A 24,679-nucleotide genomic window follows, 5' to 3' on the forward strand; every position below is an offset into this window, starting at 1 on the left:
TGACTGCAGCCCAGCCCTAACAAGCTTTCAGGGCACCTTGTCTGAAATGCGGCTCAATGTTCAGTGGATTCCACCTTTTTACGACATTTCCAGATTTCTCACCCAAAATGCATCACAATGTTACGTGTTTTTGGCATACCAATCCGGACAACTAATACATGGAGATAATACGCGTTACATGAATTACTTTTTTGTAAGTTGCATTTCGAGGCTGCTTCGCAGGCGATGCACTTTATTTTTCGCCACTAGCAGCTCTCCTTCCAAGCCTTAGCAGAAGTAAACGATAAATCACACACAGAAAAGGTGAGTAAAGTCATAAACACCTACCCCATCTACTGTCAGACTGCGGCAGAGAGAGGGAGTGAGAGTGAACGGGCTATTGAGACACTGTGAGTGAAACACAGAGAGGGAGAGGGAGTGAGGCAAAGTGAGAAAAGGGGCTTCTACAAATACGCACATCTCACCACAGCAGCATCTGGACAACGGCTGCTTTCTTGATCAGTTCACTAGCCTTCCTCTGGTGGGTCTAGGCCTGTACGTAGAAGCATGTTATGGAAGCGGAGTATATTGACAAGTGTAGGAGACACTTGGGTTTATGTTGTAATTTGTGCGGTTTAAAAGGTCAATCAGGCGTGGTTGACAAGTCCAGTTTGAGTCAAAGTGTATGAGTGAAACCTTCGATGGAGATTTGGCAAGTTCTATAGTGCAAAAGGATGAACCATTGACAAGTCGAGAGTAGGATTTGCGGGTCAAATTCTGCTTGCGTATGCGGGAGCTGAGAAGGAGAGAGTAGCCGAGGCTTCAAGTGAAATCTCTGTAAAGCTCTGAAGTGATTGTGTACCCTTCCTGTAGTAAACCAGCAAATTTGAGTTATTGTTGTTGTTAAAGGTGCTTGCAATATATTGCAGTAGTTTAGTGTGAATCCAGTGTAAGGAGGACAAGCCGCAAGACTTTGTCAGCTGCAGTGTGTGACGTCAGTGGTGCCGCGCTGGGATAGGTCAGTTGCCAAGAGGGGTCGCACACGGATTGGCAGCTGTCTGTGAGAGGCAATAGGTTGAGAAAGGTGGGTGAAGAGTGTCCTGGGATTTAAAGTCACTTCCTGATCAGATTCAAAGCAAAATAAAAGACACAAAAATGATTTTTTTCAAGGCTTAAAAGAGCGCTATGAAACAAGACACATACATTATGGCGAGTGAGGGGGAGCCTACACCGGCTGAGGGTACTCCAGCTTATATAGTAATGGAGGAAAAGGGAGTCGCACCTTGCCTTTGGATGAAGCAGTGCCGCAAATTAACAGAGAAGGAGGGATGTTTGGCGTATCCGGAGCATGGAACGTTCAATACAAGAATCTTAGAGAACTTGAGGTGGAAGTTAAGTGTACAAAAGCCGCCTCCGAGACCGGCTCAGTATGAGGCGTTAGCAGTCTGGGATTTAATGGCCATATGACGAAGACAGCAAAAACTTGAAAGGAGAATAAAACGGGCAGAAACGACTTTAGTCGAGGCAAGATGGGACAATGAGAGCAAAATGTGGAGAAGGGGAATAGTTCACGGACTTAAATTGTTTCCGGCAATTACACAAGAAGATGAGACACAGGGAAAGAAAGCCACCTGTAAGATAGAAAAGGGCTCTAATCAGTCTAAAGAAACTCAGAGATCTTGGGTAAACGAAGATGATTCAGACGATGAAGAGTTTCTTAATCAGTTGTTACATGATCGCCCGCCACCATATGCCATAAATGACACTGCTCCAAGCACTAGTGCGGGTCCTGGGAATCCGACACAGAGTAAGGAAGTTACAAATGCAATGCAGACAAGTGATACGGTTTTGATACAGAATGGTGTCAGTGTACCCACTGCACCAGACGCACAGATACAGTTGCAACCTCCGCCAAAGATACAGAGGATTTATCCAGACGTTCTAGTACTAGAGACAAGTATGAGTCTGATGGTGCCGCCTGATCCGATATACACCACATCAAAGCTAGTGCAGACTAAGCCAACTCCGCAATTGCTGCCCCAGCCGCAGCAACAACTGATTCCGGGTTACAATCCAGTGGCAGGACCGCAGTCAGTACCTGCACCAGCCACAGTGAGTCAAGCTTTGGGAGTAAGTGCCCCACAGGGTTTAGGACCTGGTCAGACACCAGCTGCCATATCATTACCAATTACCGTCGGTCCCCCAGTACCATTGTATGAGCAGGGTAAGCCTGATGTGTGTGATCAGGGAGTAAGAACCCTAGAGGTAGTAAGAGGAGGGTTCACGGGGACTCCCCAGCCAATAACATCAAGAGAACAATCAGCAGAAGGACTCAGGTCCTTATTAGACCTCAGTCCAATTGGGGCTCCTTTGGAGGCAATGAGACAAGCAGGGTTAATTGTGCCAGCCCCACAAACAATGAGTACAACTACATCATAGTCACCACTGAATCATTCTGGAAGCATTTCGTTGCAAGGTTTTTCTGCGCAACAATTGAATGAGTGGCTAGAAAGGACTTATGCTTCACAAAATACTGCGGTATCCGCAGATAAGCCAGAAAAGGAAGAATACCTGAATTTTGTGAGACTGGGCGTAGAAGCTGCGGAACTAGTGGAAGGGACAATGGGGGTAAACAGATTAGAGTCATACACAGAAGCAGAAGTGAGGTATCTGTACCCTAAGATCACTGAAGAAGTGGGCAAGGTGAACCTGAGGTTGGCAAACCTGGCAGACAAATACAACATAGACATTGGGAATACTAAACATTTGAAAAGAAGCTACGAATTAGACTTTGATTCTAAAGATTATGATCACGAGACCTAACAGAATGAAAGCGCATCTTAAAGAGATACTGCAAAGTGCGCAAATCTGGGGAGATTTAGAGAAGTGGGAAGGCAGATGGGCAAAGAAAAGAGATAAAGAGAAAGGTGAAGGTCCGGAACCAAATCAGGCTAAAGCCGCACCGGACACGGGGACAGTAAAAATGTTACCAATGAGAGAGACAGCCGGAGGGGTGCTGGTCCATGTACCGTGGTCTAGGGGAGACATTCTGTCATTTACAAATGATTATCCCAGGTTGAGGGAAAAGCAGATAGAATGGTACCAGCAGACAGATAGGTTTGTGAAACTTGCAAAATGTCTCTGGGAGGACTTGAATACCCTGTTTGGCATTATAGTTCCACCCGACTTATGGCTCGAGTGCAAGAGGGGTGTGGACAGGCCGACACAGGAGCCAGCAAGGGATAAGGTGACTGGAGCACCATCTGAGTAAGTGATGAAGTACTATCATAAAGAGATTGAGTTTTGGAAGCAGAAAGTGTCGCCGAAAGTGACTGATTGGCAGAATATCGATCGAACCTCACAGGAAGCTAAAGAGTCAATTCATGCTTATTATGAGAGATTGTTAAAAGCGTTCAAACATTACAGTGGCACGGAGACCATAGAGCCGAAAGACATGAATCATCTTGTGTTCAGATTTGTTGAAGGGCTGAGACCAGAGATTAGCCAGATGATTAAGAATCATTTGATCTGTTGGCAGGCAAAGCCGATTGATGAGGTGTTGCAGTATGCAAAATACTGTGGTGACGAGATTGAGTTGAAGCAGAGGAAGCTGAAGGAGAAAGTGATGGTGATGCAGATTAAGGCAGCGCAGGCAGGGATGCAGGGAAATGGAATCCAGCAGATGGTACAGCAGCAACCGCAAGGGAATGGCATGTTTCAGGCACAGCCGAGAGGCCGAGGTCGGGGTTTTGTGAATCGTGGTCCAGACTTGAATACTATTGTGGTTCAAAATGATGTACAGGAGATGAAAAAGATGTCACCATGTCACGCGTGGGGCATTGGAAGCGGGAATCCCCAAATGTGGTGCAGGATGGTGTTGTTCAACAAAGCAATGATGTCGGTACATTTCAAAATATGAGGGGTCCAAAAATGAGACAACAAAATCAGAATTTCCAAAATAACATGGTTCCGATGCAGGGGTTACAGCCCATGCAGCAAATACAAATGCTGCGTATTCAACCAGCACAAATGCATCAGGTACAACAGCAGGTTCCCATGGTACCTAGACAGGAAATGCAATTACCATTAGCTCCAATGGGACAGCAACAGGTGATGCTTCCTCTAGGTCACAGGCCAATTGATGGGTCAAAATAACACAGTACAGCAGTTCCCACTGCGTGGTGAGGATGGAATAAATGATGAATGGTCGGATGATAGTTCAGACAGTGAGGAGTGCAGGCTTACAGCGTCCCTAGAAGTAGATCAGAGGGGACCCTATGTAGAGGGAAAGGTGATGGGTCACAAGGTTTTATTCTTGGTTGATACAGGAGCTACATGCTCTACAGTCAGAAGTGCAGAAGACCCGAAATTGCCACTTTCAGGGTGTACCATAAGGGTGGTAGGAGTGGCAAATCAGTATTTGACAAACCCAATAACAGATCCGGTTCAAGTTGAGATTGGAAACTTCCAGGGATTACATAAGTTTGTAGTCTGTGATTCTAGTACAGTATCCCTACTCGGAAGAGACTTACTGTGCAAAATGAAATGTTCGATTACCTGTTCTAATGAAGGGATTGAAGTGCAGACAAACAGTGAGGATGAAGGGGACGATGGACAATTTACAGATTTAGAGACGGAAAGTACAAATGAGGAATACCCTTTGATAACCTTATTCCCAATACTTACAGTGACTGACTTGCCACCTGAGTTGCAGGGAACAGTGACAGAGAAGGTGTGGGACCTGACAGGAAAAGAAGTAGGACTGATAAAGGGAGTAGAACTGGTTAAAGTACAGGTTAAGCCGAACGCAGTGTTTCCTCAGGTACCACAGTAACACATGGCACAAGATGTCCTCATCGAGGTATCACAGATAATTGTAGACTTTGTAAAGCAAGGAGTTCTGAAAGAAGTGATGAGCAGCCCGTGTAATTCACCAATAATTGGTCTGAAAAAGCCTTGTGGGAAGGTTCGAATTGTTCAAGACCTGAGAAAAATAAACAAGATTGTGGTAAAGTGCTGCCCTATAGTGCCAAATCCAGCAGTGATCATGTTTCAGGTTCCGTGTGATGCAGAATGGTTCACAGTTGTAGACCTGTTTCAAGCATTCTTTTCGGTCCCTCTTCATGAGGACAGCCAATTTCTCTTCAGTTTCAAATTCCTGGATAAGGTGTACAGTTGGTGCAGAATTCCTCAAGGGTTTTCTGAGTCACCGTCCATCTTCAATCAGATATTGAAGAAGGACTTGGAGTCATTAGAACTGCCTTTCAGTTCGATTCTGGTACAGTACATTGGTGACTTGCTGATTGCATCCAGAACAAAAGATGACTGTAAGTATGACACAATTGCCTTACTGAACCACTCGGGAAAGAACGGACATTAAGTGTCCCCAAAGAAACTGCAATACTCTCAGAAAGAGGTGAAGTATTTAGGTCACATAATTGAAAAGGGCTCCAGGAGAATATCCAAAGAAAGGGTGACAGCCATACTGCAGATGAATCCCCCAACAACAAAAAGAGATGTCAGTATGTTTTGGGGAATGGTGGGCTACTGTCGCCAGTGGATTCCCAACTTTTCGATTATCTCCAAACCATTGGTGAAATTGACAGGTAAAGAAGTTAAGGATGACCCGGGTACCATAATCATGTCAGAGGAAGAGATTGAGGCATTCATGGAATTGAGAGAGTGTATGTGCAGGGTGCCAGCTTTATGTATGCCTGACTACACAAAGGCTTTTCTACTGTTTTGTCATGAACGTGATACTTGTTGTCTGTCTTAACACAGGTCCATGGAGGTGCAAACCGCCCAGGAGCATATTTTTCAGCTACTTTGGACCCAGTTGCAGCAGCCTTACCGGGTTGTTTGCACGCAGTTGCAGCAGTTGGTCAGAGCCTCACACAGTGTGAAGGCATAGTGATAGGATATCCCTTAACAGTAATGGTTCCACATTCAGCTGAAGTTCTGTTAACTCAAACTAAAACTCAGCACATGACAAATGCTAAGCTGACAAGATATGAGACTATTATACTGGGGTCTCCGAATGTTTCTCTCAAGAGGTGTACTGTATTGAACCCGGCAACTTTACTTCCTGTTGAAAATGCTGAGATTAATAATACTGAGGAAGTAGAACATGATTGTCATGAGGTAACAGAACTATGCACCAAACCCAGACCTGACATCAAAGATACCCAATTAGAAGAAAATGATTACATTATGTTTGTTGATGGTTCATGCTTGAGAGACTCAGTGGGAATATTGGGAGCTGGTTATGCCGTGTGCACAATCACTGGTATCCTAGAAGCTTCCTGGCTCGAAAGAGTGTACTCCGCACAAGTGGCTGAATTAATTGCCCTTACTAAGACATGCCACGCAGCTGAAAACCTGAAAGTCACTATCTATACTGACAGCAGATACGGATTCGGAATTGTGCATGATTTTGGCCAATTGGGGTCACAGAGGGGTTTCATGACCTCTTCTGGCTCACCAGTGAAAAATGGTGAAAAGATTAAGGATTTGTTGCATGCGATTCAGTTACCTCTTGAAATTGCCGTGGTGAAATGCAATGCTCATGTTAAGTCACAAGAATTCGTGTCAATGGGAAACGGCTATGCAGATCAAGTCGCAAGGTTTTGCACATTGAACTGTATATCGTTCAAGGATCAGTGGGAACTATTACCTGAAACTGAAAATGAAACATGCTTGAACTTTGCTTTAAGAGTGGTTGATACATTAGATGAGCTAAAATCACTGCAGGGCCGTGCTAGCAGAGAAGAGAAACGCTCTTGGCAGAGAATGCAATGTGTACAAAGGTCTGACGACTTGTGGGTCTCAGAGGAGGGGAAATTGGTTTTGCCAAACAATCTTTTGTCACAGTTTGCAAGGCTTTACCATGGTCAGGCACATCTTGGGAGAGATGCAATGATCAGATTATTCAAAATTGATTGGTTCAATCCAAAATTTAGACAAGCTGCAGAAGTTACTTGTCACCGGTGCATCATCTGTCAACAGATGAATGCGGGAAAAGGGACTGTGGTGACTGAGCCACATAGGGAGAGCTGGAGGTCCATTTTGCAAGATGCAGATTGATTTCATTGAGATGTCTGTGTGTGGAGGCTTGAGGTACGTGTTGGTGATTGTGTGTGTTTTCAGTCATTGGATTGAAGCATACCCTACACGTAGGAATGACAGTCTCACAGCAGCAAAGCTGTTGCTCAGAGAGATAATACCACATTTTGGATTCCCGATCTCTTTAGAATCAGATAGGGGCAGACACTTCGACAATGAGGTGATAAAGCTCTTGTGTGCTGCATTAGACATTGAACAGAAGCTGCATTGTAGCTACCGCCCTGAAGCACCAGGACTAGTGGAACAGATGAATAGTACCTTGAAGTCGAGAATGGCAAAAATGTGCGCGGCTACCAATATGAAATGGCCAGACGCATTGCCCTTAGTGCTGATGTCAATGAGAAACACACCTGATAAGAAGACAGGACTATCCCCCCATGAGATTCCGATGGGCAGAGCTATGAGGTTGCCCGCAGTACCTGCAAATGCTCTTGTGAACATCACGGATAATATGGTGTTGGACTACTGCAAGGGTCTGGCTGATGTGGTCCGCTCTTTCTCTCACCAGGTGGAGGCTAACACATTGCCACCGATCAGTGATCCAGGTCACACCCTGAAAGCCGGTGACTGGGTGGTTGTCAAGAAACACGTGAGGAAGTCGTGTTTGGAGCCACGTTGGAAGGGACCATATCAAGTAATACTGACAACAACCACTGCTGTGAAATGCGCAGGTGTTCCAAACTGGATACATGCCAGTCACACAAAGAAGGTGACATGTCCAACTGATGAGGAACTTGAAGTGTCCAAAACAACAACTGCAGAGAAGGAAGTCTCAGGGCCGGAGAGTATTCAAAGGGGAACTGAGACTGAAGGAGAGCCCACTGAATACGGCTTAGTCCCTCAAACAGTAAACGAGTTCGAGAGAGGTGACAGTGAGCCTACCTCAGCAGAGGCAGCAGGAGAACCGAGACAAGGAAAGGTTCTCCCAGAAGTAGACGGATACGGGTTTGAACTTGAGCCCGTTACAGACCTAACTCCTCCTGAGCCACTTGCAGGTCCGTCAAGAGAGAACACCATAGCACAAGAGGAGGGTGCTGTTCAACGTCCTGAAAGGCCAAGCAGAAAGAAAACGCATAAAGGTGATAACTGGCCAAAGAAACAAGCTGCAAGAAAGAAAGTCGACCCTTGTGATGCAATAGAGGAAGAAGTTGACACAACTAGAAGGGAGGATCTTAGTGAAGGAGAGTTGCAGAGTGAACGAAGATTGAAAAGAAAAAGCGTTGCAAACAGAAGGTACGTAGGTCCTGAATGGGCGTACGCAACATCAGCTGTATGGCAACAAGAATTCTTGGCGTTCTGTTTTGATCAAGAGGTACCAGGTCAATACTACGGCACCTGAATTCAACTTTAGAAAGAGACTGTGTTAAATTGAGATTGAAATCGAAAGCTGAAAAGCTGAGAAAAAGAAACTGAAAAATTACCGGATGTGACACTGATAACCTGAATTGACTCTGAAAACCGATGACAAGCTGTTAATCTGATTTGACAAAAGGGTCCCGAGGTGAGTGAAACGTTGTAAATACTCGCAGAAAGAAAGAGAGACTTTGACAAAAAAAAAAAAGCCTTTTAATTCGTCCTCAAGTTGACTTTGTTTTGTGTCTTCTGCTATCTGATTCTTTACAGATCATGGCTTACACTAGCGGTAGTAGCAAAAAGGGTAGGGTGTGTGGTTGGTTAAGTTCTATCTTAGGTATTGTGTGTGCAATAATAATTATAGGTGTGATTGTAGGAATGCCATGGTTGGATATAAAAGGTGACTAACAACGCTTCAAAACATGAGACTGCTACACTAACACCGTGGGAAAAGTTTGAGCAGGATGCAAAAATACTTGCATGAGGGAACTAATTCAAAAGGGGAACTTTCTACTAATGTCTTCTATCGCTTACTGAATGAGTATGTTGATACTATGGATGCGAAGAATTGTTATGTGTGCACAAAGATTCCTTCATCAGTACAAGAAGGGGTCACCTATCATAGTTTGCCTCTAACATATGGGATAAGCTGTAGCTTGCTGTTAACAAGATTCTATGACCAGGAACATGTGCAATATTTTTATTCTAATTTAGATGTAGTGTTTTCTTTTGTGCCTGTGATTGAGTTTCTAAACAGGTTAGCTAAAGAACATAGCATAAAATTAGTTAGGGGTTTCTTTGAGCCGACACTAACATTTGGGACAGCTTATGCGCACCGCAACAATCTAACCTGTTTACTAACACCTGCAGAGAAGAGCTTTTTAGATCACACTGATGATAGACGCAAAGCACTGAAAGAAAGGTTAGAAAAGGGATTAGAAAAACGCACATATGCAAATGATTATGCTTACACCGCAATAAAGACGCAGGGCAAATTAGCTATAGATGCATTGCATGTAGGTAGGCTTTGTATATATATATAGGCCAAAATCTGAGCATGACACTATTTGTGGGAACGAGTGAATGCAGGCATGTGTTTCTGTTTCAGAGTAAATGGACATTCATGTTAAATGGACAGGATCCAGCGATCCCTGGGATCTATTATATATGTGGATTAAATGCATTACCGTCTCCCTAAGGGATGGTATGGTACATGTTATTTGGGAATAGTTTTCCCAAAGATTTACCAGATTGAGGACTTAAAACAAATACCCAAGATGTCTGAATTACAACATGCAAGACAAAAACGAGAGACAGCAGCTGCTGTCGTTGGTGACATATTTGGAGCCATAATTCCTTCAGTAGGGGTTATCTTAAACTCCATAAAGATTCAAAAGTTGTCTACTATTGTGGATAACATGCTGACAAATTTCACAGGGGCTATACTCCTGATGGATACTGAACTTGCTGCGGAAAGAGCTATGACTCTTCCAAACCGGCTTGCTTTAGACATTCTTTTAGCGAAGAGCGGCGGAGTTTGTAAGATGCTTAACGAGCGTCATTGCTGTACTTTCATACCTGACTATAGCAAGAAGATTAGAAGTATGTTTACTAACCTAACAAGAGATAGTGCAGATATGAAGGAACCTGGAGTTTGGGAGAAAGTTGGGAAAGGAATTACTAGAGTAGGGAGTTGGTTTAGTAATATTTGAAATGGGGTGCTTGCAAAAATATTAGGGGGTCTATTAATTGTCCTAATTTTTCTATTGGGTTTATGGGGAGCATGCAAAATTAATGACAGAATTAAAATAAATTTGACAAAACGAAGTAGAAGAAATTAAGAAAATGAAAGGGAGAAAATGTTTAATGAAATTTGGGAAAGTTCACACAAAGGGCAAGATGCTGAAATGCGCATTATGCGCAAGGTGAAAGGTTGAAAGGGAAAGGTTTGTGTGATGACAAAGGTCATCAGAGGAGGGACTGAGAGAGCGTTGCTTATATAGTCTATATTAACATGAAATGTTTATGAACTAATGTACAATAATGCTGCATAGAAACTGTATTAACATGTTTTGCTAAAACGTGCACTTGAAATTTGCCCACGGGGAGTGGCCACCAATGTATACGGGGACTAATAAAACTGTCTAATAATGTTGAAATGACATGTAATTATATGATTTTACTCTAATAATAATAAGTATATATGTTAAGATTTTGCTAATAAATTATTAGGCCTTTAGTTAGCATGAGTCGAGGCCTGGCTGCCTGACTCTCATATTAAATGTATTTTTCTAACATGCAGTGTGCTGACTTGCTAAAGGACATGAACTCTTGTTTTTTTCCAAAAGCTAGAAGCTGAATGTGACTGTAGTAGATCTGTTCTCATGAAATTCATCCTGCCTGTAGTAACATTTTAGCTGAATGCAACGGTGTAGATTAGTGCTATGTACAAGGTCGCCTAAACCGGTACGGACAATGGAGCCACTGACCGAAGATGTGCAAAGGACCACAAGACGATGAAATCATACCGAACATTCCACCCGCTAAAGACGTCAATCATAAGCACCAATAAAATACGTGAGAACTGTTATGAGGTAACAAATTTGATGAGCTAATTTAATTTTAATTGGTGAAAGATAGTGGGGTGCAACCCCTTGTCCAATTAGATTTTAGGGGAATGTACAACGAAAAGAGGATAAGAACCCTTAACACCAGGAAGTAAAGGAGAACAGGAGGGATAGGAGAGAGACTAGGGGAGATGCTGATGCGATTTGTTATGATCCAGACACTTTGTCACTTTGCTTAGTGACTTGATACATTTTAGATTAGAACCACCCTTGTCCTTAGATTGCCCATTTACACTTTACCTCCTTATGAGGGAACTGCCCTTTTACCTGAGCTGAGTTCCTGACTGATGGCGAATCAACTGATGTCCTGAAGACGAAGACCGAACCTGAGTGCTGACCCAAACTTGGAGGGTAACTATATGACAATGAAATTGTGATTGTCTGTTTGCTTTTCCTTTCTAGGTACCAACTGCTTTTCTTTTGACAGAGACCTTAGTTAGATGGTTTCCAAATTGATGTTACTAAATTGTTTTGCATGAAGACCAACATGCCAATGCTAATTAGAGGTTAGTTAAGAGGGGTTCACCAAACGGATGCAAATAGACAAATGACTGAATCTATGCTTTGTTGAACAATGCGCTAATATACTCTGCTAAGGATAGTCTATGTTCACGCCGTGCTATATTCTAATGTTTGTGATTCTTGCTTTGATGAAATCTTATCAGAGTTGCCATATTGTGACTATGCTATTATGCTTCTTGGTTTTGAGATTAATAAACTTGCTAGTAGTATTGTAACCAACAGGGAATAAATATCATAAAATTCATATTAAATTGGCGTGGTTATTCATGACTGAAAGGTCATGGTGGTGTCTTGAGTTTAACTAAATGTCATTGACTAAGGTGAAATGCATTGTGGTAATAAATATTGATGATATTATTGACGTATTGATTGACATATTGATTAGCTATCTTGTCCTAAGGTATCTTCCAACAGGGTCAAAAGATTCATTGGCCTAAAAAGAGCCCAATGTGTAATAATTAGTCATAAAAGGACGCGTTAGCACTGGCAAAGCCTCTTCATTGCTATCACCTATACCTGAATCTACAGCTTCAGAAACTAAGCCTCCAATGGAAGGCCAGAGCTCTTTACCGAGTGCCTGGCTTTTGCCAGCTTTCTGAGAACAGCAATTAGTAAATTACGCCTCAAACAGTCTTGTTCACGCCATTCAAATGTGTTGACTTAAGCCTTTGAACTGTCGACTCTACACCATTAGGAAGGGGCAACCATGCTATCTTACCAACAGCTGGAAAGCTTCCTTATTAAAAAAATTCTGGCATTTCTAGGTCTCTCCTACAGAAAGCTTTCAGCTGTCTGTGGTCGAACTAACTCTTGTGGACCACACCAAAAAAATGCAGTGGGCTTAGCGACAGCCCACTGCTTACTATTAGTTAATTTTACTGTCACTCATTTGCTTGCTTCCTATGAGATAGATTTCCTCCTTCTTTTGTTTGTCCCTCCTTTGGAGCTTCTTTACTGTCCTTTCCAATGGATGACGTATGCTTCCACTGCTTACATTCAGGGAGCTATTTTCTTTCTCTTTCAGCACTGAATGGGAGTGCATGCTTTCTTGCTCTCCCCCTTTTGTGTTGCTTTTACTTCACATCTTCAGCCTCCTGCATCGCCCCTAGATCTTCTCTTCCTTCCACTACCTGTTCCAGGAGTGAAGAGGGCAAGCAGGGAGAGGCTAAGATTGAGAGCAGGCAGTACTCTCTCGTGTTGCTTCCCCTTCACATCCTCAGCCTCCTGCATTCCCCTTGATCTTCTCTTTCTTCCAATCCCTGTTCTGGGAGTGAAGAAGGAAAGAATGGAGAGGCTAGGATTCAAAGCATTAATGAATGTGTGACTACAGGGGTGTGCCTCGCTCTTGACTCACATGATTCCTGAATCACCCAAAAATCAGAGTTTTCTCCAAGAGGAGATTTAAATTAGGCAAGAGTCCTAGGCGTCTTTTCTATGCATGTGTGAAGGATTAGCTAGGCAGGGATGCTAACAGCATCGAAAAAGGCCTCAGACCTGTATGGGCTTTAGATGCAGGCCGAAACATGGTGGCTTTTCATAAGGGTGATTGAGGGCCTGATTTAGTACTCAACGGACGGGTGACTCTGTCACAACAGTGACGGACAGCCCATCCAGCGAAATATAAATCCCATTATATTCTATGGGATTTAGATTTCGCCACTCCTATCACACTGGAACAATCGCAGTGTATTGCGCTTTTTCAGGTCAAAGCCTACCAAACAGGGCAACTGTCTGGTTTGCTGAAGACATCTTTGGGGCATTTAGATAGCTTCCCTGGCATTCTGCCCATTACTTACCATTGGCCTTGTACTCACATTTCCTTGCTTTCTATTTGCTGGCTCTATTTGTTTTAGGCTGTCCAGCTTTAGTTCGCCCCTGCCCTTGCCCAAACCTTGTTTACTGTATTCTTCTGAGAGCTCACTTTCTGTAAACAAGTCTTTACATTGTGTTTTTATCTAGTCACATTTGCTGTGCATTTAAACACAAAAGACAAATGTCAGGATCCTTTTTCTGAGGGAGCTTGGTGTTTACTTTTCTTTCAGTGAGTTCGAAGTGAGGACATTTATAGGAAAGCAGAGGAAGGCAGATTACTCTCCCCATGGAGCCCGCACAGGCCCCTATTGTGCTCAGTTTACGAGGCTGTAACATAACCTTTAAAACAGGCCTGCAGGGAGAAGGTGCGCACACTTTGTAGGGCAACAAATATTCATGTTGAGGTATTTCTATCGAAGTACTGCTGGCTTTTGATTAATGTGACTCTAGTCAAAACTCAAATGATCTTTCCGTTTACAGTCAGCATACCAAACCCTTTTAATAATAACATGCATTGGCAAGCCAAAATGGTTAGCTCACACAACTACACTTAATGAGCAATAGTCTCAGTATGTGCAACAGATGCAATATCACACTGCCATAAAAACCTAGACAACACAAATTACTGCTCTTCAGAAAACTACAAACAAGAGCCCGGAAACAACTAGATTATTTACACTACAGCCTTAAACATTGAAACAGGTGAACATGTTCTACTGAAACAACAACGTCTACCACCAGTTCAGCTTTAGCACCGATGGCGTCTGGTGCAACAATCTATGTCACTTCATTCTATGCCTCTACTCTACAGCACTCTACTCAATGAAAGTGCGCTCTACCTCACTCTACTATGCAGCACTGCACTATACACCAGTTCAGTTTAGACCACTCTGCTCTACACTACTCCACTCAATGCCAACACACTGTCTGCCACTCTACTCCCTAACACTGCACTCTGCCACTACACTCTAAGTCAAAGCACTCTACGTCACTACTCTATGCCGCTGCAATCAATCCAGAACCACTCCACTCTACCCTACACCACTCCACGACACTGCCCTCCATGCCACACTTCTTTACTCTATGCCACTCTATAACATTGCCCTCTATGCCACTCTGTTCTGAGCCACTGCACTCTACACCAATCCACTTAGCACCACTTAATTAAAAACCAAAGCACTCTCTACGCCACTGTATGGTATGCCACTCTATTCTACTCTGCGCCACTCTGCTCTGTGCCTATCTACTTCACGTCACTGCATTCTACACAACAACACTGCACGCTTGGACACTGAACTAAACATCACTCTACTCTTTACCGCCAGCCTATTCTACTCTGCACCACAGTACTCTACGCCACTGCTCTCTACACTACTCTATAACACTGTACTTTACACTACTCAGCTCTACTGCACTCTACACCACTACACCCTGCATCACTTCATGCCACTCTAACCTATTCTGCATCACTACACTCAACACCACTACACTCTATGCCACTCTACTCTACACTTCTGCACTCTATGGCACTCTGCTCTACACCTCTGCACTCTACCCCTCACCACTCCATTATAGTCTGAAACAATCTACTCTATGCCATATCGCTCTACGCCACTGCACTCTACTTCGCCCACTCTAATGCACTCTACGTCACTGCTCTGTCACTGCACTCAATGCATTCTATACCGCTTTACTCAAAACCACTGAACGCTATGTCACTGCACTCTATGCCAATCTCCTTTGCAACACTGTACTTTATGCCACTTTAGTCTAAGTCACTCTACAACACTCAACACCACACTCTGATACTCCACTCTATGATGCTCTACTCCATTAAACTCTACAACACTACACAACTACCTCTATGCCTCTCCTTGCCACTTTACTTCACTCTATTCTACAACAATTTACTCCACTCTGCCACTTCATTATATGCCACTCTACCACACTTCAATCTGTCACTCCACGCCACTTAAGTCTACTCCACTCAACACCACTCCATTCTATGCCAATACCCCTCAATGCCACTCTATTCTACATCACTGTCACTCCGCTCTGTTGTACGACACTGCACTCTATCCTATACCCCTCAACTCTACAACACTCGACTCCACGTTATGCCATTCCACTCTGCTGCACTAATCCACTCTATGCCACTCCACTCTACAACAATCTACTCTGCTTTATGCCACTATGCAACACTCTATTCCACTCTATGCAACACCCTCTATGCCAAATCACTTTGTTCCACAACATGTCACTCCACAACACTCTCCTCCACTGATACTCTATGCCTCTCAATTCTACTCCACTCTACGCCATTTCCTTCTACGACACTCTACTCCCTCCATGACACTCCATGAAACTACAGTTCAATCAAATCTACACCATTTTACAACAGTCCAGGCCACTAAATAACTCTCCACTCTACGCCACTCTCCTTTACCCCAGTAACGTTTAGCTATATTGAACAGCAGCTATACTAGTGTAGCCAGATTAATAGGATCCCACTTTATAGTAAAAAACAGCCAAGATGACCCTTGCTTTTCTCCTTACAATAACAACCAAGCAGCATTTAGTTTTCTTGTGACATAGCCGATCCATAGCCCCAGGCTGTTTTAACAGTAATATTCCTTTTGTCAAGGAACTGGACTATTTACCATTGCAAACAACACAAAATCAACTATTTTTCTCGTTATCAAAGAGCAGAATCACGTCACGTGCTTTTGTAAAAGAGAAGTTCAGTACAGCATTTTATTTAAATACGAATGTTGTTTATTTTAGGTGGGGGCATTCCAAACCATGATTTGATTTGACATCAGGTACTTACTAGTTTGAATCAGAGTGCTAGTATACAGTTGGCATAATTGCCATGGGGCCTCATGCACAACACATTTAACCAGTCACAGCTTTTTAGCCATCAGAAATTTGCCAGCTGGAATTGTTTACCTGCCCACATTGTGGCACCATGCACATAGCTGCCAAGTGGCCACACATGATAATGACAACTTCGTTTACTTTGGTCTTCAGACTAGTAGCACAATGTATTATGAGGCTTGTAGTATACTACTTCCCAATTTAAGGAAGAAACTACAAATCCCACAAAGCAGCCTGATTTTGAGCACAAAGCTAGGACAGGTTGATGATAACATGCCTAACAAGTGTTACTTTTCGCTTTCTTTTGGTCCTTTGAAATGTGAGATTCTGTTTACAAATGCATGTACAAACCTATTTATTTGTATTTTCTTTGTGTACTGCATATGAATAGATGCTGCACTGCATAATAATATGAACTCTGTCCTACACAGCAGTATAATTTGGAAACAATATTGTTATTTAATCTCACACTTTTGTTTTCTTTTGTTTTCTTTTTTTTTTCTTCTTTTCTGGGTGGCCCAGCAACTGAAATTTGCTACCAGGTAAGTCCTGCCTCTGTCATTGACGTTTGCTTTTTGTATATTTAACTTGCAGCTCCACTAGGGATCAAGTCTTATCAATAATTTAATTATGCAAAGGTAGAGACCAAGTGCTGCACATGGAACACACACCTCTTGCCTACTTTCTTGGTCCAACTTGTGAGAGAAATTGGTCATGTGGATAAGGTTTCTGAAATCTACCACTAGGGAGGCAGATGATAACTACGTACTGAGGGTAAGAGAGTTATTACAAATTTGTACATTGTATTTTTTGTCTTAACAAAGCTAGGTCTTTTTGTTACCACAGGGAGCAGAGAGGGGTTATCACTGAAAATAATTTTCTTTGTTGGAAGAAAGGGGTACATTTTAGCGAGGGGCATTTTTGATTTTCAGACTTTAAACATGTTCTATGTTCGATACTGAGCCAGATACATCCATACAAACTTGTTTGAAGTATTAGCAGGTCTTTGCCCCTACCTTCCCCAGGCACAGGTTTATAATATTAAGGATGGATTTATCTCAGGACCACTATGGCCTTAAAGACTAAGTTAAAAGATGGTACTATTCTGGAAGGGGATTTGGCCAAGGCCTGATCAACCAGACACTTATGCACTACTTTATAAACAGTGTTAGTGGTGCCCCTCCTGTGAAAACGATGAGGCCACCCAACCAGCCAAAGCTTATCTGGAGAGTGTAGTTTTCATGGATATCTCTATATTGGCCTGGTATAACAGAGGTGGCATGCTTTACTAAGCAGAAACAATGTGTGTCACCTTTTACTACTGCACTTATTGGGTCCTTTCTCATGAACAAAACGTCTGAAACACTTCAGTATCCTGTGCATGGATGAATGAACAGCAATATGGACAAATCTAAAGGCGGTCTTATGAAATTGTGGATTTCAATAATGACAAAGTATGAGGATTCCAAAAGATCAGATACAGGGATTTGAAACACAAATATATTCTTTAAAAGCAGGTCTTTGAGAAACAAATATTACAGATGCAGTACAATAGAGTAACAAAAGTGCAGCAACAGAACCCTTGCAATGACACATTAAGAGATTGGAGTATTAGTTGAGGTGGTGAGAATCCACTTCAAATAATGATCACAATCCTTGTCAGGGTGAGCCACAAAAGTCCCTAAATAAACCTGTGCTTCACCTTCTGGAAGAATGGCACAAAGCAGCGAGGCTTAACTTTGGAACAATGTGTAAAGTATTTATACAGTATTCAAACAGTACTCAAGTGAAAACACCACAAGACAATATCCTAAACCAATTAAAAAAATAGAATACATTTTCATAAATAAAATGACACCAAAATATAAAAAATTTAATCAGTAGAACCAGAGTTCCGAATTTTTTAAATTTACGGTTCAAAATAGCACCAAAATCCATGAAGCACCAACCGCGGTCATCTGCTTGTGCTTAACTAGAGCAAGGGTCAATTTTACGCCGACCATCATGGAGTGCAGGTCAGATGCACTGATCAGGTTTGTCCTGATTAAAAGTTTTAGCTTAGACTTAAATTAGTCTGTGGAACAGAGGTCCAAAGTCTTCAACGGGCAGGTTGTGCCTGAGAAGGGCTCCAAGTCTGGCCGCTGCTAGAGAGGTCCTGGCGAAGCCACTGACATTTAGCAGGAGAGCTCCGAGTAGAAGAAATTTGAATTTTTCACCCAGAGAAGGTCCAGCACAGATACTTTTTGCACCTTCACCCAGTGAAGATATCTAATTTAGTCTCTTTTTTTGAGCTCAGATTCTTCCAGCAGGAAAAGGCTGCAGGTTGTAACTGAAAAGGGACACTGGGGATGCCACATTTATGCCCAGTGCCAGCCTGTGGTTGAGGGAAGCTCCTGGTGACTTCCTAACCAATGGGGTAAAAGTTCCCGTGTGTGATCCTGCCTACTTTTGCAGCACTTCCTCACTTCCTGTGTGTTATACAGTAAACTATCTCATTGTGCTCTTCACAACCTAAAACTAACAATGAAGAAGGTCTCTTCCTCTGTGCAGAGCTCCTTTTGCCTACCCCGAAGTGTGACTATGAGAATGGGCAAATCCTCCCTTGCTGTCACTTCAACCAAGTTCTGCGGGCAGCTCCCCCTGCACAAGGATTGGTGCCTGGCTTGCTAGTGGGACAATAGAGTGGGCAGGCCCAGGTGAGAGCCACATCTGCCTGTGACACGGTATGCATCACTTGAAGTTAATCAAGTTCCTGGGCACAGTCCAGATGGCCATCCTGTCAGGGGAAGGTCAACCCCTCTTCCCTTTGACTAAGCTCTGGGAGCCACTTCACACCTAATCAAGGAGCCATTCAGCTCCTGAGTGAAACTGGCAGAAGGCACATTTGGATCAGGCAGGGAACAACAACTTTTACAACAGTATTGTAAAATCTGACTTGACCATTAACTTGGATTTTAAATTAGTAGTAAAACGAGTCCTCGAATAACATCTCGTCATTCCCAAAACTGAAATGAAGCACTATAAGTTGTCATAGTGTGATCCAGTGCTTACCTATGGGAAGGCCAGCCATGACACACTGAAAACATCTTTGGAGTTTATTTTCACCACCACGACAAGTAAAACATTAAATATACATGTTCTACTTTTTCTATACCATGCACCCTGTCCCTTAAGTATTTAGGACCCACCTTATGGGTAATTTATGAGTAGTAAAAAGTCATTTAGGCCTTGGCAAATGTTTATTTTGCCAGGGTAAAATGGCAGTGTATAACTGCATACCTAGGCTGCAGAGGCAGACCGGGAGACATGTTTTACAGTGCTACTTAGTGCGTGTCACAATAACTGCTGCAGCCCACTTCAATTTACAGACCCTAGGGACATGTAGTAGCATATACTAGGTACTTATAAGTAAATGAAATGTGCCAATCTGGTGTATGCCAATTTACCACATTTAAAAGTGAAAGCACGAGCACTTTACCACTGGTTAGCAGAAGTAAAGGTCACAAAGTTCCAGGGCAGCAAAAATTAGTTCAGCGTCAGAAAGTAAATATCTTGGGAATACTGCACAAAAGATTGTCCTCTCCAACTAACCCTAACAGAGAATCCTCAAAAGAACTCTATACAACCCTTTAAAATGATTTTCCATCTCCAGCAGGAATTTTGACTGCACTGGTTGCTAGTAAAATATTATGCATAATGCTAGGTGTTACATTTGGGAGGCAGCATTAACAGAAAGGGTACACATTCACTTCCTCATCTATAATTTCTAGCTTTGGCATATATCCCTTACAAGTCATACAAGAGCATTATTGTTGGAATTGGAGGGAACTAAAAATAAGGTAGAACATAAACCTGAAAAAGGAAAATCACAGATGGTAGCCATGTCAAGGTTTGTCAAGCTAAACCTGCTTGAAAGTGCAGTTATTGCACCAAAGAATGTTTCTTTGCAACAACAGTCCTTTCTTGGTATGGTGTTCCCCAGAAAGGATAACATGGAGCAGCTAGATAAAATAGGAAGAAATGTTCCTCACAGTACTTAGGGCAGATGTACAATTACACTGTTTGCAGTTGGCGACCAGAATTTTTGTGACCATTGTAGAATTTGTGAACCGACCAATGTATTATTAGGTTGGTTTGCAAAATTTTGCATTTGGAATGGTTTGCAAGCTGATCTACCTCATTAATATTAATTAGGTAGGTTGCAAATTGTGACTCGCAGAGGGGTGGTGGCCAGCTAAGTTCAGTGACCACTATTTCTGCATTTATTTCTCTCAATACAGATTGTTTTTCCAAATGCAGCCAGTTTTCCTTAAAGGAAACATGGAAGGAACATGGCTGAGTTTTAAAAAAAAACACAATCTTTTTTTTGTTTAATTTCTTTAAGATTTGGCAGTGGTTTCAAGGACCACTGTCTACTCCCAGACAAACATTTTTTCGAAGAGTCACAAAGAGAAAGGAGCCTCAAGGGCACCCATTCCCTTTTGTGAAAGCATTACCAACCCAACTAGGGAGTCTGTAATTTTTCAATGTTGTGTCACCAGATTTTGGTTGCGAAATGTTTATATATCACATACCGATTCACCATTTGAAAAGGGTCGTCTACAACATGCCCCTCCAAATTACTAATCGGTATCCATTCCCAAAGCTACTTCATAAAGTCGGACAATAATTTAGTGACTTCTATCACGGCTTGAGTACATTCAAAACTGCATTTTTATTGCCACAAAAACGGAATTGTTGCAACTGTTCAAATGCTTAGTACATCTGGCCAAAACTCTGGCACTTCTCTTCCCTTAAGTTTCTGAAAACCACCAACATCCACCATCCATCCATCACAAATGGCAGACACGTGCTCCACAATAACCAGCAAGGACTATAGTTGAAATAGCAAACCAAGCACACAATGTGCAGGAGGGACAAGGCCAGAGAATAAAGGGCCGCAAAGCCTTCAACTTTTCACTTTTAAGTAGGTAACAGAGTTTCTGGTTGGCTTATTGTCCAAGTCAATTTTCCAAACTTTTTCAAAGTATCCTTCACTCTTGCAACCTTGACCCAGCCAATAGAGAAGACAGCATTAGAGGTGATTTGCAGAGGATGGTGGGGTAAAGTAGTTGTGGCGTTAATAGTGGTTCACAGTCCTCTCTTCAATTCTAGGAATTTCTCAGCCAGCTAACTGAACTATTGACTAATCACAGCCAGAAGTGGCCTGAGAGAGGGGTGACAAAAATACAGCACACACTTGCAGTAAAGAGTCTGGAGAGAGTCAGTTGTGACAATAAACAACTCTGCAACAGTGGATATAAAGCCAGGAAAAAATCATCAGGACATGACTGAAAGGGAAAGGGTTATTTTTTTCCTTCTTAAAACAAAGGTTTGTTTGACAAAGGAGGAAGCTGCCCTGAAAGTGTTGTGCCGCTCTTAACAGGAACAGGAAGGCAATAATTCAAGTGCATACCATTCTCGCATCGGGATTCTCAGTTCCTGTCTGGTGAAAGGCGGCCATCAGGGCTTCTGTGCTCAGCACGTGGTTGTTTTCCTTCCCGTTTAAGTCATCATCACCCTCTGAAATCGGCATCTCAAAGTGGCCAAACTCTCGCACCCCGGAGAAGGGAGAGCTCTGTGGGCCAGAGAGAAGGATGTTAGTGAACAGTCTTCTAACCACACACACAAGGGCTCACTTCAAGTTCTGTTCAACTCCGGTTGGTAACTTGGCACATGTTGAATACCAACGTTTTTACCGGGTTAATCATTTGTGAATCTTTCGGCATATCAGACCCCAGAATGAGGAATGATGCACCGATTAGGTGAGTTTCCCCATTTCCGAGGTGCCCAACCCCACCTTTCATGCAGTTTTCCCTCATTATTTGTGCTGGGGTTTACCTGTAGAAAGTCAGTCTGGCAAATACATGTGTGTGCAATTAGCGCCCGAATCTGAATCCCAATTAGGACCAAAACAGTAACTGGAGCCAAAACAGTATTTACGCACAAGTTCCAGTGAGGGCCTAGATAGGCAACTGAAACCGCGTGCCTCTAACGACAGGGTGCTGTTTTATCAAAATGCAAACGGAACAACTTCATGCCATGAAAATACAATACAATTACGGGATCTCTAAAGATCTTCAATGAAGGCAATAGGCATGCAGATGAACCAACCATGACACAAACAAAGAATAAAAACCAAGAACACCAGCAGAATTAAGGATGTCTCCGATCCTCCTAAACCATAACCCCTCACTGGACAATCATGGCCTGCATGTGCATCTAGACCAATATGACCATAATGACTTATTTACTACAGAAAGCCTCGATCTTTGGCGATGCCCACCCTCAAGACCAAATCCACCTTGAGGAAAATAAATCTAAAGGAACAAGAGTTAACAGAAGGCAGATATGTCCATCATATTAACATAAAAATGCTGATTCACGTGCATGAGCTTCAATTAAATTTAATGTTGTCACAGACTGGCTGTAGTCAACAGCAGCCGTTTAAAGCTATCCTGCTTGGCGTTAGTTGCCTGATGAGCAGAGCCCTTAACCTGAGGGAGAAAATCACTCCACCACCAGTGCCTTTGGTGTCTACATACAGCTGCTTTTAATGTCCCACAAACCAAGCTGCCATAGAATGCAGGCCAGAGGCTCTTGGTTCCGGTGCCAAAAATATTAAACACTCTGCCTGTCTACCCAATGATTCTATGACATATCTGGAAGGCATTATTTAGCGAGGTGTAAGATGCACTGCTGTATGGAGCAGTGTCCCCTTGACGCACTACTTCAATGTCTCCAATTGAGACGTATTATCCCCTTATCTCGTTTTCAATAAAGTTCAACTTATTTCCATGCATCACCAGTAGTCAAGTGTAATTTCAATGATGGTTTAATGAACATAAGGCGAAAACGAAATTTCTTCCAATTGGAAATTAAATCCGATATATTTTGGAGAAATCAATTATAATCCTGATGCATTTTGGGCCATTGCCCTTCGTCAGGTGAATAATCTACAACAGAAGTATATAATACATATATCTCAGGATGAGGTGGAATATGCGTGTGTGTGAATAACAGACTTGATAAATATGTATATTTACCCACGCTCAATGAGGGAGTTCATGTTGATATTATGCGTGGTGTTGACGTGACACGCCGTGCCGATAAGTGAAACTTAAACCCAGGCAGGTTATCTGAGTAAACATATTCTACCAATTCTGTGGATTTAAGACCAAGCAAATCAATGTCATACATGGTGTTTACGTGACGCGCCGTGCCCTGTCGGGAAATGAAAATTAAACTTTTGGATCACCAACACCGAAAGATGATAATTTTGTAGACTGCCCTTCATAAGTACAATAAATAAATAATGAAGGGCCTGGAGTAAGACAATGTGTCAGTTCAACTGACTACAGCCCAATAGGTAAGGCTGTAAACTACTTTTCTACCTCGATGCTATTGCCTGCTCTGGGTAACCAATTGAGGACTACTGCACCATTTAGGCGTGGTCCAGGGTAACCTGGTATCGGGTCATCACCAATGACCCCTAGATTCCTGGCTCAGGCGAAGTTGGGTTTTGCATTCTTGTATCATCTCCTGTAGACATCAGCCACATCTGTACACTTTGAAGATGTCTGCCCGCACCACATGTAATTCATGCAGATCGGAAAAGTGTATTTGGAAGCACTTCTCCTACAGAGTGACATCTGGCACCCACAGAGTCGTAAAACAGTTTCAAACAAGTTATTTGCAAGAGATGGTGGTGCAAGTATGAGGGTTGGTGTTGCACTGAATGTAGTTTAAGTAGCAAAGTGCATTACAAGTGGTGGTTGTGCAATAATCATGGCTTTGTAATGAAAAGGTGAATGCTACATTGCATCTATCTTTGTTGTTATTATAAGGAAAGGGGATGTGTCATATCTATGTCCTATGTCTATGTTGCTCAGTCCTTACGAGGGACGATGCATGATGGAAGGTTAAGTGTGGAATGCTGCCTATGTGAGTTGGTTGGGATTTGGGGGAACGAGCAGAGAAGTCCTTGCTCCTGGTAAGGTGTCCTATTGACCTACTTACATCTTATATACTTTTTCCCATTGGAGCATACATGGAACTACGAAATAAAGAAGTATCCTACATGATCTGGTCAGATATGAATTCTAACAGTTGGCCACCAAAAATCTTCAGGGGTGCTTTGGGACAGAGAACTATTGGGACTGCAATGACCATGCCTATCAAGAGTTCCCCCATCTAGGACTAAAGGGCAAGCTCTGGCATGGTGCCTCATGACATCGTCACCTCCCTCACTGCACAGAAAAACACCCAGGGTAGGGTGGCGGCGCAGTCACCAGACTGAATAACAACCATTTTACCTAGGCATGGATCATCTCTAAGGGAGAAGGCAG

At 42.7% G+C, this 24,679-nt stretch overlaps 1 protein-coding gene across 3 annotated transcripts in view; it reads right to left on the reverse strand.

Annotated features, from left to right (window-relative positions):
- The window catches only part of TBC1D8 (TBC1 domain family member 8), a 411,616-nt gene that overhangs the window by 137,909 nt on the left and 249,028 nt on the right, over nt 1-24,679 (reverse strand). For 2 of the 3 annotated variants that reach the window (XM_069204407.1, XM_069204406.1), the window contains exon 8: nt 21,748-21,909. The exons of the other annotated variant lie outside the window; for it this stretch is intronic. In XM_069204407.1, coding sequence (XP_069060508.1) covers nt 21,748-21,909 — 162 coding nt within the window. The remainder of the gene's footprint in view (nt 1-21,747; nt 21,910-24,679) is intronic. 3 annotated transcript variants of the gene reach the window in all.

Source organism: Pleurodeles waltl, chromosome 8 (assembly GCF_031143425.1).
Source record: "Pleurodeles waltl isolate 20211129_DDA chromosome 8, aPleWal1.hap1.20221129, whole genome shotgun sequence".
Lineage (NCBI taxonomy): Eukaryota > Metazoa > Chordata > Amphibia > Caudata > Salamandridae > Pleurodeles > Pleurodeles waltl.